At 38.5% G+C, this 12915-nt stretch overlaps 1 protein-coding gene across 5 annotated transcripts in view; it reads right to left on the reverse strand.

The window, feature by feature from the left end:
- Positions 1–12915, reverse strand: part of LOC117176945 (arf-GAP with dual PH domain-containing protein 1-like) — a 153632-nt gene that overhangs the window by 38399 nt on the left and 102318 nt on the right. For 3 of the 5 annotated variants that reach the window (XR_004467643.1, XR_004467642.1, XR_004467641.1), the window contains exon 5: positions 11643–11865. Coding sequence is in view for 1 of the 5 variants with exons in the window: in XM_033367351.1 (XP_033223242.1) it covers positions 7602–7669; positions 11643–11865 (291 nt within the window). In the remaining 4 variants the exon portion in view is untranslated. Of the gene's footprint in view, positions 1–7214; positions 7670–11642; positions 11866–12915 lie in introns of those variants that run through there. The other 2 variants (XM_033367351.1, XM_033367352.1) reach the window with 2 other exon arrangements.

Here is a 12915-nt window from a genome sequence, read left to right on the forward strand (position 1 = left end):
GTTAAACTTTTCTCTCAATGGAGAATTACTTTGATAAAATCCAAATAGGTTATTTTTGTTAATTATCTATTATTTTACTTTCACGTTTAGAATGAAAATGGCATGTTATTATTATCCAATGTAAGTTATATTTTAATTAATCGTGAAATGTACAAAAATTAATTTTTAATTAAGTATCAGTTCTAATTGACAATTAACACTGTGCAGTATTATGGAATTAAAATTACTGTTACGCGTAACCAATAAAGTAAGATAGAAGCATCTAGAAACGCTCATAAGAGAAACCTCAAAATTCGCCATACTTCTTTCTATATCATAGGATGAAGAAAAAACGCGTGAAGTTTCTTCTTCAACTTACAAAGCGCCCAAACTTTACACCATTACAACCATTTAAGATTCATAAATCATTATTATATTTATATTAGAAGAAACCTAAATGATTTATCTTTCATTCACCGTTTTTAAAAAATTATTATGTTAAGTACAATCTTAAAAATTATAGTGTAAAGATTGCGAATGTGAATAAGTCAAAGTTTTCTCTGTGTATAAAGCAAAGTCAAGGCGTTATTTTGAGATGGGTACCCTTGGCCGTATCTCTTTATTTGGCGGCGATGCGCACACAGCTCTATTGGTTGAAATGTCTCACTACACAAAAAAGAACGAAATTTATACTTAGGATTGTGAACATCATTTTGATAAATGTAACTTCCATTTAATAATAGATCAGTACATAAGAATAATTTTGCTTTTAGTTATGAAATCACGTTGGCCTGTAATAGATAAATAATTGAATAGAGAAACTGAAAAGGATCTCTCAAAAAATGGTATGTAAATACCTTGAGCTCAAATTTTCTCATTACGGACCCAATTCATTGATTCGAAAGTCATTATTTTGATTGATTTCTCTTTCGTGCCATGTAAAATAATCTCTTCAAAAAGTCTGACCGCAGATTTATATAAATGGACTTACTTTATTAAACACGATCCTGTTAATATTGTGTAGCAATCAAGGACGCCTACGTTATGTATCGTAGAATAAGATAGATCAGTGGATCACCATTCAACATTTTAATAAAACGTCAAAATAGATCGGAAGATTAATTCTTAACATCGAATTATGGTTGGTTCATGAACGCAAAGGCAGCTAAAAGCATGGGAAATTAAATTATTGCTGTATACAGAGTTAACTTATACAATGAAACAAGGGAATTCCCGTGTCAGAAAAAAATTCCGTACATTTCCGGCCTCAAAAAGTTCCAACCAATCCCCGCTAACATAGGTCTAATAGTACTTTAATGTAGACAAAACTCTACTGCATTAAAAAAATTATAGTCCTCAAGTAAAATTGAATATTCTAAATAACAACTAAACGTACGTGCCCGTCCGGCAATAAAAAGAAGCTAACGCCCGGGATTAGAATTTTAGAGGACGGCCGAACGTATTCGAGCCCGCAAGCAGACATATAAGTAGTGGGGAGGCGCCTACGCAAAGCATCCTTTCTACGTACCACTACTAACAAAAAATGTTGTTAATTTAGAAATCTTCTGCTTTATTCAAATATAAGTGCAACTCAAAAGCTTTATATTAGTTTAAAAAAAAAACTAAAAATGGATTTTTCGGGCGAACGGTCTCATATACTGAGTTATTTTCAACCCACGACAGAAACATAAAAAGAAGAGAAACTCAACAAAATAAGAAAACTGAAAAAAAATTGTTGCTGCGTAAAACCAGAAGTGTTAAACAAAAATAACTGGTTAAAAAAGTTTGCATTTTTTAAATCAAATGTCTATTAGAAGGTTTGGTAATGTAGTTGCAGGACGAATGACTGTAGATGTTTGGTTGAATGATGTAATCCGTGTAGATGTAACGAGAAGAAGTAATTTGAGAAAGTTCAACATTAAAGGGTTAGTAATGGCGAAGGAATTAGTAAAGGGAGTAGTAGTATACAGTTAGTTAGTCGGAATCAGTGCTTTCAACTAGCAATCTAAGATCCCCACTACTCCACGTGCGTTAATCAGAGCTCATCATTGATAGATATAAGATAATAAATAGCCATTCCCTTAATTCCCTGTTCTTCACCAATGATAAGAATCTGCTTCACGCATGCGCAACAGAATATTACAGATGCACTCGCTGCATCCTCTCTTTTCAGGCCTGGAAACGTCTCCTCCTTAGCCTGTCAGCTATTTTTTTAAATGTAGAACTAAAAGCATTTTAACCTCCGACCCTTTTAGACATGAGGTGATAAACAAAATTTTTTAACTTCTGACATTATTTTGACTTTTATTAACAAAGACAGTTTATACGCCTGCAATTTCAATTTATCAAAAATTATCGGTCATATTTATTGACACTTTTATTTATTTTCAAAATTAAAGTTGCATTTGCATAAGAACGGATGACACAAAAAATTCTTTCTTTTCTTTTAAAGAACATTCCAGCAACTAAATCACGTTCGAATAAAGTCTGTTTCTGATAGTCAATTTTTCTGTTCTTTATACATTCTCAAGATTCTTGCATTTTGATCAGCATTCAGCAAGGCAAGGTCGCGGATAACACCGTAACAGCAAAAAAGATGGCTGTTATCATATCTATATATTATTAAAGTTTCTTATAACAAAAAACGCGGGAACTCACTAGGAGCGGGTGCTATTCTAGAAAATTGGACCCAACCCCGGCGAAATCGTAGCAACGCTTCAACTGTAACCACGTCTCACGAGCATGAAATAGATGTTTACAGTCTGCAAAGTACCCAGTACGACCCATTAATACGAAGGGAAGCTTTTCAGGCTGTTGAAGTGAAAGCTTGGCACCTACAACAGCACGGATGATCAGGGCGACAAGCTGAACAGAACATTCTGGGTATAACCGTTGCAACTCTCTTATATGGTTTATGCCTTACGTCTTACCTCCTTCTCTTTTCATTATCCATGGCTATACCGTTCTTGTCGACGGGTGCCGAAAAAATAATAACGAACATGGTTCATTTCCTAAGGTAAAAAAGAATTATGTCAGGCCTCAAGTGCGCGACAGAATCTATTCGCGAGAGTGTAAAGTTAAAGTATTTTAGCCACTTCTCATTTTCGATTGAATCTATTTACCTCTGAGCTTTTGGCGGAGCGGCATCAGGACTGAGAGTGTAAGTGTGACAGAGATGGTATGTTTAAGTGAAAATGATACCAACTTGATACACTAAAATGAAACCTCCAGGTCCAACTACGATCCGGATGACTTCAGGAAATCAAACGTTAGCGCATACGACATCAACTAATCCTTCACGTTCCTGTGAAGAACACCGTGTAATCTCTTGTCGAGAATCTGTTCACGGAAGTTTTTCTCCTATACTTTCTTATCAGTGCCTGCAAGAGTGAGTACTCGAGATAAATAATGTTTGATGCATGTTTCTTACCCTTGTTTTGTAACTCAAGGCCAAGTTTTTCAGCAGCATTCTCCATTTATTAGTAGAGAAACGCTCTTTCGTTAACTTCTTCGCGCTTCCTTATCATTTAAAAAAAAAGGTTTCGCCCTTTTCCGACTATATGTGCTATACGCAGAATGAACATGGAGTGAAGACATTCGAGATTCAGTATTCCGCGACCACCTTTATGGCGTGACCTGTAAATTCGTGGAATGACTTTGTTTATGTACATAAGTTTTGTGACCGCTGTCGATCGACTCAAGTTCGTCCTTCGCCTATGAAACCACTTCAAATGAATTGCGCGCTACCAAGACGGTAAGCAGTTCGGATTCCCAGTTGAGATAGTAAATCTGGTTTTCCAAAGTGGCATCAATCTCAGCACCAATCTATGCACCATTCTTTGCACTTCAATATGTGCGAATGAACCTTGAATATTTCCTCCCACCGACCACTTGGGAATAGGTTTTTCTGACTTTAGATATGAGGTGAAAATGCGGGTCAGATGCTGATGGGTTAAAGAAAACTTTTTACACCAAAAGCTCTTGACACGATCTGTTCCAATAGCAGGATATTTCTTCATGCCTATTAATACTTTTTTCACCTCTTTAGAAGCGATAGGTAGGTATTCCTCCCTAGATATTTGAGAGTACTGCACATCTCTTTTGGTAAACTTCTACTTAAAATGTATCATTGTTCACTGGTTTGTGCAGATGGTCGAAAGTAAATGAAGGGTCTCGGAAAATCCTCCTTATCCAAAAACATCGCTCTTCTTCTATAGGATACTTATATAACCCCTTCTTCGGAGGTGAGCGGCACGGTTTCGGAGCAGTTGGTGCAATCCGTCTACTCAAAAGTATTAATATCACACCGATCGATCGTATTGACACTGTGTTGATGGGCTCACCGATTTCCGGTTTTCCAAATGCACCGATTAAGACACCACTCCCTGGTATCATGCAGCCTGCGGTACCGTTGCTTACACTTTGGATTAAGGGGTTTTCCTTAAAATATACGTTCCTTGGGATTCCCCAACGGACACGTTGGAGAAATTGGAACGAATGTATGCTCTTCCCGAGCTATTTTTCAAGAGTGGTTGGGGTAATGATGCCGAGTGTAATTGGTACACCATGTACCTGACGGATTCCAATAATGGCATATCCAGTAGGACCGTGAGGGTTTGTTCCTTGTAGATAGCCGTAACCTTGGAAACGCTCGCCAATTCCTCCAGATCCACCAGCGTTCCTGGGACGGGAAAGTCAAGATCTGGTTGATGGTCTTTAGATTTTCGACATTCTTTAATTTGGTAACGTCACGTTGAATGCCAATCAATTTTATTGTATTATGAGAAAGTTGTTTCTCCTGTCATCGTATGTCAATAACCTGGTTACAGGCCCAATAATGCCGCCCAATGCTCCTAGTATCGGGGTGGCTCTTTGGCTCCTTAGCCCAGCTGATAATTTTTAACAGCTAGTTTTTCGGTTCTTCGCCTCATTTCATTCGTATGCCTGATGATCTTTCTTAATCCTTCTGCAACCGCTATCATGGCGTCTAAACCATAGTCGGAGATTGTTTGTAAACACGGAATGCCAAATCCTGGTGGACAGAGATCTGAGACTATGAAATAGCTGCTCGTAGGTTACCAGAGAGCCTTGAACTTTCACCGCGTAAGTTCCAGTAATCTGTCTAATTATCCCCATTTTCTCATAATAAAGCCCCGTGCTAGACTTCAGATGAGTGATTCGGTGTGTAAGCCCCTCTGAATTTGGTTGGCTGAATGGAAATAAAATCAACAGCAATGCCACCTTTAGTATCTCTATTTCGCTAAATATTCAAACTAAAATACCTATTGAAAAAATCAGCATTAGACTTTATACAAAATACCGGTCAAGTCGGACGTGCGTCCCCAGAATCCGGATTTATTGCCAATTATTGCATACCTTGTAGCCCCGCGAGGTGCATGTCCGACTTCAGCATTTTTCGTTCCATGCTGTCATTAACGTTCTTTCTTCCCTAACAATTGGTTATAAGAAATTTATCCGCATGCTCAGAAAAACGCTTCCCATCTTCGTATTCGAGAGTCACGTTATTACTTTCTGTGAAGCCTACGATGATGTAAGGTTCCATCTCAGGCATCCTTAGCCACATAAACTAGATCTCCTAGCCTGCCACTCAATGGTCAAGTCTTTTTACAGTAGTAATCTTTGGATCGTAGATTAGCTTTGACCAGATTTTGACCTGCTAATTTTTGTATCTCCGTCACTCTTGTGATCAAGTCATGGAGATAGAACCCGTAAGTTTCCAGCTCTTCGCCTTGAGGGAATGAACTTAGTACTTAAGCCAATCGTCCGAAAACCAGTTCGTTAGACGTAAAGTTGATAGCCTCGTGCACAAAAGTATTATACGCAAACACGGTGAATGTGCTAACGCACGAGCTACGGTGATGGTTTTCAAGTCGGGAATAGGAACGGCAATGCAGTACTTAGTGAAATTTTCCTGCATTGTCAAGATATGGCGATTGTCTCTTGGGTTGGTTGGGAGTTTTCCAACGGTATCCAAGGATAGCTTGACAAAAGATTCTGCGGGAGTGTCGGTAATCACCATGGGGTTCTCGGGTTCGCGCACGTACTAGTTTCTATTCGAGGCAGTTTTTGCACCTTCGGACGTGTTGCGTTATATCGTTGCGAAGTCCTGGCCACGTGTAGAGTTACCTTATTCGGCGATAGGTCTTTGTTATGCCCTTATGGGCAACTATTAAGCTCCAATGATATTCGGAAATGATTTGGGCTCGTTGTTCGTTAGGTGGGACCTATATCCTTCCGTGGCAAAGCGTGGTGACGATATCGCCACCCCGGAATATCTTCGATAGAGTTTTCGCCATTTTGTTTTGAGGGAGCGAACCCAATAAATCACCCGAATTAGCCATGCGACCAGTGGTTTGCTTGTCCCGTTTCAGGGCTAAGAAAAGGCCACGTAGTCCTCGAATCGCATTGCCCCAGACAACCTCGTAGTTATGATTTCTTTGAACTACGATGAGTAAACTTTGCGTCGACCATAGGGTGTAACTGGGACATGCCCATTTTCGGGTTTGCTTTCCTGAAGATCTTGTAGGTCAAGATGTACGGTAGCGATTAGAAGCCTGGCTATTGGGTTTGTAGGTTCACAGTCTTCGGATATAAAGTGCGCATAATTATCACGTCGGTACGTCAGTGGTTCTTTCCATTGATGGTGGATGTTAGGAACTTCCGTACGAGTAGGTTTTTGCTCTGATTCTGTCTTTGATCTATTATCAGGTTTTAGAGGGGTATCGAAATAAGTGGCCACTACATCAATCCATTGGCTGGATATCGGATTCGAGAGATCTTATCCGAGCACAGTTGAGCCCGTTTTTTCCAGTCGCCGGGGCCTTATGCAAGTTTTCCTGGATTGTTCGTCAAAATCAGTCTTAGACGACATATTAACGCCTTTCATCTGGAAGGGCGTGGACATAGCACCCGGTGGGTTCAGGGGATCCGGAGTGGGATACCATGATTTCCTCGCTAGTTAAGCTCTCCGGGCTTGGGACCATACAAGTAGTATGTACGTGTGAGCATGAGTGGCGTGCACACGCCGTCTCAACCTAAGAGAAAATCCAGACAAAATCTAAGGATTGCCTTTTTGAGAAAATTCTTTTAGTTTTTCAGAAAAATTTACTATACTATTCAAACCCATATGTGTATTTCTCTTTTAATTTTCTTCGAAATAAAGTATTTCACCCAAATTTTTAATTCGCAAATATACAAACTATTTTTAACAAACTGTAATGAGTTCAAATTGTAAAGAATGTTTCAAAGAACAAAAAGGCCTATTGTTTATTGCAATTACTTATTAGACCTTTTTTCACAACGTAGGGTCTCGTGAAAGACAATCGAAAAACTAGTTCCCCGCTTTACGGATAATGTTATAACAAATGTCATGCACATAACAATGTAACTTCATTATGCATCGTGGAAGGATTATCAACAGCAGGGTAGATGAAATTGTACATCGTTGTCCAGTTTTTAGTTTCTACTTATGTTATGTACAGATTTACAGAGGAAATATTAAGATAAAAGTGTCTGGTTATTGTTCCCACGTTCAGCGTCAATGGCCTCATTTAATTATTCGAAGTCAATGAAAGAGATTGTTGCCTAAGATGGATCCAGTCCTACCTCGTTGAAGAAAATATATTCATTGTACCACTTGCAGTACGTTTCCGCACAAGTCGTGCTGCAACTGTAAACATATGATTTATATATATATATATATATATATAAATTTGAAAAATAACTTTTGCAGTTACTAAAAAGAGGATGCAGAATGCAGCAATGAGAGTATGCAACAAAATTACACTATTAAAAAGTTTGGAATATCGCTTACCACGATAAAATTGCAATACTTTTTTTTGAAGTGTTATTATGCGCTAACTCTCGTCTATATGCATCTTTCTACACATATTGAAAATATTGTAATAAATCAAAAGTTTACCGGACATGTAACTCGCTAGTAGATAGATAAATGTCTATTTTTTACCTGCTGACCTTAAAAAAATGGTCTTGCTTACACTTCCAATTTTTTACAGAAATTTCTTAACACTAACTCTTAGAAATTAACATCTTATCTCTGAGATCGCTCTCTCTTATAGCCTTGCATGCCTCGCTTGCCCTCGCCTCGTACATATATTCCTCCTTTCTCGCTTTGGCTCGTATTGCCAACATCTGCCTCCGCGGCTAATACCTAATACTTATCTACTAATTACAATAATCACAATTATCTGACACATTTTCTGGTTCAAACTCCATGCTCTCACACCCCGTCCTGTTCTTCTCACACCAACATTCCCTAACTAGCCTACTTCCCCCCTCTTTTAAAAATTTTTCTCATTTCACTTTTGAACTCCCGTTACAATCCCTGAACCTGTTTTTCCTCTCTTCCTCCTTCCCAATCACCCATTTCTCCGAAACAGATAGCCCAAGTACACAAACTCTTCCTCCTTATGCACCGCCCTGCCCTTCCACACCCTTTCCTTCATCTCCTCTTCCATCTTCTCTTCCTTCCTTCATCTCCTCTCCTCTATCGCTTCCCACAACCTCCTCCTATCCACCTAAGGAAACGCTTCTTTAAGGTCCACAAAAAACGCATACACTATGTAATCCTTTTTTGCTAATTCTCTATCCAACACATGCTGCAGAACGTGCATGTTGTCTATTCCCTCCTGGGAATCCCTCACTCCACCATACTTTTTTCACTAACTCCTTCAGCCTCTTCCTAACTTCATGTGTACTAAACTGCCACGCGTCTCATTTTTACTTACTTCTCCCTTTTCGCAGTTCCCTCTTCACTTCTGTAGTTCCTTTTCAACTTCTTTTTTCATATTTTTCCATTCCCTATGCCACCAAGACCTTACGACCTTACTATAGTCCATCACCGATGACCGTCCTTTACTTACATATGTATATTATCTCTCTTCGTCCCTTGTTATCATAACATTCGCCACCGCCCAGCCTCAATCCTCCATCCAGTCTCTTAGAATATACTCCACCTTATTTATTTTCTTATCCTTCGATTTCCTTTCGAATCTCTCCCATTCCCTGTAAATGCCTCTTTCCCACCAATTCTCACATTCAAGTCGCCTCCCAGTACCACGATATCCTCCTTTCTCTCTCCTAACAAGTCTTCTTCCCTTTTTTAAATTCTATCTATCCCATACCTTTTTCTCTACCCACGTCTCTACCAGTACTACATCAAATTCCTGCATATACATTCCGAAATCCTCAAGTTTCTCCTTTACCTCTGCGAAAATCCAGTACAGCACCTTTACCACCTGCTTTACTCCCCCCACCCCCGACCCTACTTCCTACAACACAAATTCCGTTGCACTTCCTTCAACACTTCTATTTGCGCATCCCATAGCAACTTTTTTTTCTTCCATTTTCCGATACCCAATCTTCGCCACCCTCCCTTCACTCCTAGTCCTGTCGTTCACCATTTTCTGCTCATCCTTTTCCTTTCTAGTAAAATTCTTATCGATGAAAATCTTACCCGTCATCCTATTGTTTCTTTCGTATTACTACCAACATTTCTTCCCAACTCTCCAATTCCACAACTGCCACTTCGTTCTCGTTTCTCATTCCCAGACCTACTTTTCCCAACGTACCTTTAACCCACCACATATTCCGTAGCAATGCTTCCACATCCTCCCATTCTTCCCCACTCGTTATCTTCAATCCTCTTATCACAATATTATTTCTCCTGTCTGCCTTCTCTTTTCTTTCCATTCTTAACTCCTTTGGTTTTATCGTTTCCCTATCTGCCCCCTCCTCCTTTTCATTCCTACACTCTCCTATTTTCTCTTCTATCATATTCTCTACCCTCTCCAAAGTACCTTTCTTCTCAATCTGTCCTCTGTGACTTTCTTCTATTTCCGAGCTGCCCTCCACCTTCTCAAGCCTTTTCCCATCCTTTTCTTTCCCACGATAACCTTTTCTTCCCTCTGCTTCATTTTAACTTCTTTTTCCTTTCATGTCAACACCACCTCCCTCTCTAACCTTTCTTTCTCCTTTCGCTCGTTTACCTCATTCTCCCATTTCTTATCTCGGACCCTTATGTCCTCCCTCATATTTTCCATCTGCTCCATAGCCACCCTCAAGCCTTCCTTCAATTCCCTGATCTCGCTCATTAACACCCCGACAGCCTCCTTCTCCCACTGCCCTTCCATTATTAGGGGGGGGGGGGAATACGCCTCCTTACGCTTTTCTTAAACGGAGTCGCTACCGCGCTTTTCTTCGGACTCTCTTGGCTGTCTCTCATGCTCTTCAAGAGATACTTGCCCTCACTTTCACTAGACGCTCTCTCTCTCTCGCACTCTCGCTTCCTTCGGTCCGCTTTTCCCTCTGCCCGGCGCCGGTCGACACCGGGCCACGTAGAGTTGGCCGTCGCAGCGTGTGGAAAACTTCCTCGCCGTCCAATTTACTACCAGCACTGTAAGTACTCCCGCTAAACATCTCCCGCTCCCCCCACGTCCCGCTCGTCCATCCGTAACTGACACCACTCTATGCAGCAGCACCTTCTGCAATCCACAGATTTTTTTCAACTCTGTTGCCGCTCACTAGTCAAAATTGTCGATTTATGACATCACCCTGTCCTCCTTGAAAGCCCGAACTCCTGGCCACAAACTGTGTGGGTTGACACCCGAAAAAAGTAACAACAAAATGTTTAAACAATATCTTCTTTTCTCCTTTTTTATTTTGAAAATTCCGAAAAATATCCCTACTGCTTCAAAAATTATGGCGAATTTTGTCGATTTACAGTTTTTGCTAGTGGATAATAATACAACATTATAAATTAAAAAGAAAAATTATTTTCTCCTTTTCATAATTTTTTTAAAATGATCAAACATGTTTTTTTTTATTTAGACTAATTGGGGTGGGGATATTTTTTATTACATATATGGTCATAAAAATGTGCCCCCACTCCCTATAAGTGTAAACAATTATTCCGACTAACTTCATCATTTTCACTCCGCCCTAGTGGCTACCCATCTAACGGACATGAGATGTGGCCATATATGTCATGTACCGCGGTTCTATTGGGTGCACGAACCCGCCTCCCTTTTAAAATTTTTCTTTGAGTTATTAACACTTTTTTTTAATTGATGAATTTTATTATTATACATATTTTATAATTATAACTTATATACTATTTTAGAGTTGAATTAAAAAATGTTGTCTGTGTTGGCGTTTCTCATTTCATTTACAATATACGTTATATTTATTCCAATCTTAAACATTCAAAAAAAAGTTAAGATATATGAAATAATCGAAACCCGTAGATTCCGAATTAGTATGTTTTAGGCTGTTAACTTTGAAATTTCAAAATCTATTGCTAAATTTTAACCTAAAAGGTTAACAAAGGACCCTTAGGAAGTGTTTGACTACTTTTTCAGATAGCCTCTCTGCTTGCTATTTATGCCCCATTCTCGATTTTAGGTTTATTTGAGGGAATTTTTAAACTTAAAAGGGAAAAGGGATCAGGTAAAACAGGGGGCGGACTGTAATCCCTGAATATACTTTCTGACAGAAACTCAAAAAATAAAAATTTGTAACGTCAAGTACCTCGGATGCAAGAAGGGCTCGAAAAATGGGGCGAAAATAACATCAGGGGGTTTCATCAAATTTGCACTTCATTCTGATTTTGTGAATATACGAACCAGTAGCATCCTGTGGAGTAAGTGGTTTATCAATAACGCCTTGAAATACATTTATCCATTGTATTCGATCCTCTTCATTCTGAGCGCAAAGTAAATAGCATCTGTCTGGAGTTTCTAGAGTAAATGAAAATTTTTGATCTTTTGCACCAATTGGAACACCAGTCTTCACTCCGTAGCCTTCAGAAGTATGGCCCAAAAATATTTCACCTTTAGGATGTGCATCCTTTAATCATAATAAGAGAATTTTTATAAGTATGTGACAATACCTTTTCTTATGTTTTCATCATTTATAATAGAAAAAAAATCAAATTCATCAAAAATTTGCATCTCAGTTTTTCAAAAAATCTTGACATTTAAGTCATTGGAAGAAAGGTGCACCTTTTTAGGTCCTAAAAAAGAACAAGTTCCTTAAACTGCCTTTCCTTGTAAGGTAATTTTCGTTTAAATTTTTGCGCCTAATTGAAATTCTCAATACCGCCTGAATTTTTGGCAAGAGGCCGATAAGAGCGATTCCCGCCTTGTTTTAATAAGTAAAATGTTTCAATCAAATGATCAAACCCAATTCTGTTTTAAAATATCAAATATAACGACAGAGATCTGGCTTATATTTGGACCATTATATAAATCACAATTAAACGAGATTCATTCAGATAACAATCACACTACGCAACAAACTTCCTTGACACAGTATAAGTTTTATACAACAACAGATCAAATCTTAATTAAGACGTTAAAATATTAAAAATAAAGCACAATACAGATATTACTATATCCTAAAAATTAACGGATATTATAATTGGACGAGTTATAAAAATTGTACCCTGACACATTGAAATATTATATAGACAGCACAAGATATTATTATATCCTAAAAATTGGCGGATATTATAAATTTTCAAGCTCAGAAAAATCATACCATGTCACATTGAAATGTCACAAATAAATACAAATATGACAATGATCTAAAAATTGGCTGATATTATAAATTAACGAGTTTAAGAAAAAAAATCATACCCTGATAAATAATTTCGATGAAATGCCTGAATCAAGCGCACCCATCGTTGGTTGAAGATGGCGAGGATTTGGAATTCAAAAATGAGAAACATCTACAATTTCCAAAAAATAAACGAAGATGACATTCTTTGTAGGCGTTGAAGTATATAATCCTTCCCCTTCTACGAGGGTGGATTGATAAGTTTCCGGCCTGACCAAGAAAAACAACGTTTTTAAGAATTTTTTTTTTTATTTCTCAACATAATCTCCTCCAAGGCTG

The sequence above is a fragment of the Belonocnema kinseyi genome, chromosome 7 (assembly GCF_010883055.1).
Source record: "Belonocnema kinseyi isolate 2016_QV_RU_SX_M_011 chromosome 7, B_treatae_v1, whole genome shotgun sequence".
In the NCBI taxonomy this organism is placed as follows: domain Eukaryota; kingdom Metazoa; phylum Arthropoda; class Insecta; order Hymenoptera; family Cynipidae; genus Belonocnema; species Belonocnema kinseyi.